The 2,776-nt window shown below is 41.4% G+C and overlaps 1 protein-coding gene across 1 annotated transcript in view; it reads right to left on the reverse strand.

Annotated features, from left to right (window-relative positions):
• Nucleotides 1-2,776, reverse strand: part of LOC104489298 (neurexin-3-like) — a 51,974-nt gene that overhangs the window by 41,973 nt on the left and 7,225 nt on the right. The window contains exon 3 of the mRNA XM_010131444.1: nucleotides 1,384-1,545. Within this exon, the coding sequence (XP_010129746.1) occupies nucleotides 1,384-1,545 (162 nt within the window). The remainder of the gene's footprint in view (nucleotides 1-1,383; nucleotides 1,546-2,776) is intronic.

The raw sequence follows: 2,776 nt of genomic DNA on the forward strand, positions 1-2,776 counted from the left end.
ATTTTCTCTGTAAGATGCTCACATGCTCTTTTCTAGCATATGTGCGTCCCCTTAACTAATCCAGAGGTCAGTCAGGAGAGCAGCTCCAGCCTCTGACATCCATTGCTTACTTCAAAGGACTGGCACATAACAACAACTCCTGACACCGCGAGTTGTGCATCAGTAGGATGATAACTTGTTTTGTGGTGCTAACCACCTGACATCATCTAGCTCAGCATCACTGTTTCCGCAACTCCTGTATGAAAAATTAGCTGTCTTCCCTCTGATATTAAATGTTCATATAAAGAGGATATTATGGTAACACTCCTGGCTAAAAATAAAATCAGAGCCACCCAGACACACCCTGTGGAAAACAGTATTAGTACAGAATCACATTACGGAGAAAACTCTTGCAAAAAACTCTCATTCCAGGCTAGCTAAGGAAGCTGGCTGGCAGGAAGCTTAAGCTTGGTTTTCAGTAAGCTTTCTATAACACATTTGGGATATGCCAATACCTGTATCACCATTAATCACAGTGATCATCACAGATTCTTTAAAGATAGGGAAGAAGTCAAAAGCTGACTGCAGGGCATACAACCCAAACAACAACTGCACCAAAATGTTTCCCCCCTACTCCCCTCTGCCAGGTTCCTTCTGCCAGGCAGTCCAAATGCTATTGCCCGCACGTGGATCTTCTCAAAAGCGTGGATTAACCGTGTGACAAGGGCAGCCAGCCAGCATGAGACAACATGGTTTTGGAAGCCAGCTACCTATTCCTGACCAATGCAGCAACTCTGCTGCACGGACTTACCAACACCGTATACTTCAAGTTCACATGCCACATTATTGCCACATCTCCATTATACCTCATGCTGCATTCTCCTCACATAATTTACACATGTATTTTTATGCTACCTTCAACTTCCATTGCTCCTGTTTATTCTATCTCTGTATCTTCCTGAAAATTTGACAACTAACTATATTTTCAGCTGAAATCCAGGACCTTACAAATTTAAGGACCTAAGAAGCTTCTGATTATGATTTTTCACCCAAAAATGTTGCTTACTATTCAAAGGTCATTTATCGTTTTTAAATGGTCATTGCATCTGTGCCTAGAAGGTTCTAATGGTTTCTTCTGATTGGTTAACAGCTTACAGAAGACACCTTTCCCACTACCATCGGTATTTTGTCTGTAATCCAGGCACTAGACGTCTTATTCTGACCATAAGCTCATGAGTTTTGTGGCTGCCCAGATGAATGACAAGTTTATACTCACAGAGCTGTTGCAGCATCAGCATAAAATGCAGCATCAGTGAAACACGTTGAGTGTGTAATGATAGGCAGGAAAGAGCAATGAATTTGAGAAACCAAAAGCATAGAAACAAAGATTAATTTTAAAGTTACCTCTTTGAGGCAGCCCATGAAGTTGTTGCTTACTGGAGAGCCAGGTAAATCAGCAGTACTGGGGCTCCCTCCTACATAAAAGAAGTCATCTGAGCCCAGCATGGTGTAGTCCTCCTGTGTGTAGCCCGTGGTGGTAAGAATGCCATCCACAGAGATTGTCACCTGTTGAAGGGACACAACAGACAAAGAAAATCCCAGCAATGACTTTACAATCCTGAAAAGAACAAGTTACCTCCCCTATATTTTTATATCAGCTTTGTTAAGGATTTTGTTGATATTTGGTATGTATTTTTTTAGTTCAGCCAAGCTCTATTTTCTGGTCTGCTTCACCCACAGTGGAAAAGCTCCAGCATCTGCTTCTCCCCTCTCTAATATATCAGCACTGTTAGGCCGATCCAGCAGTCTACCCATCAAGACGCTTTCCATTTATTCAGGCCAGAAAATGGAACTGTCCTTGAAATATATTTCTCATATTAGCTGATTTTATGATTAATTAGTATTTATTTTAATGATTACAGTTAGTTATGGTTGTTAGTAAAAAAAAACCAAAACAAAACAAAAAAATCCCCACCACTAATGAAGACAAGGTTGGTATTTTTTATTTTTTTTTATGTTTCTTTTGCTCACAGCACACTGACAATCATGCATTCGGGGGAGCAGGGGGGAGGGATCTCACTTTCAATACATTATGGATGTGCATGCCATGTACCTAGAGAGACACACACCCACCACCTACCACGAAAAAAATTGTCTCTTACAAGCTAAGTCATAACCAAAATATAAGTAGGGAATAAATCAAAATAAAATAAAATAAAATAAATGAACCACACACCAACAAGTGTGAGTGAAGCAGAGATGAGAAAGAAAGAAAGAAAGAAAACACAAAGCGTGCACACACTGCACTTTGACGTGTCATGCCAATATATCTGGAACCCAGAGAGATGACAGAAAAAAAAGAGAGAAAAGAGAGCTGGGGAAACTATTTCACGCTCGCATGCAATCAAAAATAAAAATACCAAACAAAGCCCCCAAAAAATTTAAAAAAAAAATCAAAACCAACAGAAATTACCCCAAAACTTCTAACCCCAAACACATGGAGGGTGAAGGGGGATGGAAGGAGAGGGAGGGAAAGGAGCAAGTGAATTTGATGTGTTCTGCTTAGATGTTGTTAGTGGTTTAAAGGGAAGATGGAGGAAAACAGATCGAGGCCAGGAGGAGATGGGCGAGTCACCAGACGTGGACATGCCATGCAGAGTGTGTACTGAAACAAACAACCGGCTGAGCTCCTGTCAGCCACGGCAGGTAGCAGTCAGAGAGAGAAAGTGAGAGAAAGAGAGCAAGACAGAGGCGGAGGAGGAGAGAAGGAGGAGGGAGTGAGGTGGCGGAAAAATCA

Source organism: Buceros rhinoceros, unplaced genomic scaffold, assembly GCF_000710305.1.
Source record: "Buceros rhinoceros silvestris isolate BGI_N320 unplaced genomic scaffold, ASM71030v1 scaffold5752, whole genome shotgun sequence".
Lineage (NCBI taxonomy): Eukaryota > Metazoa > Chordata > Aves > Bucerotiformes > Bucerotidae > Buceros > Buceros rhinoceros.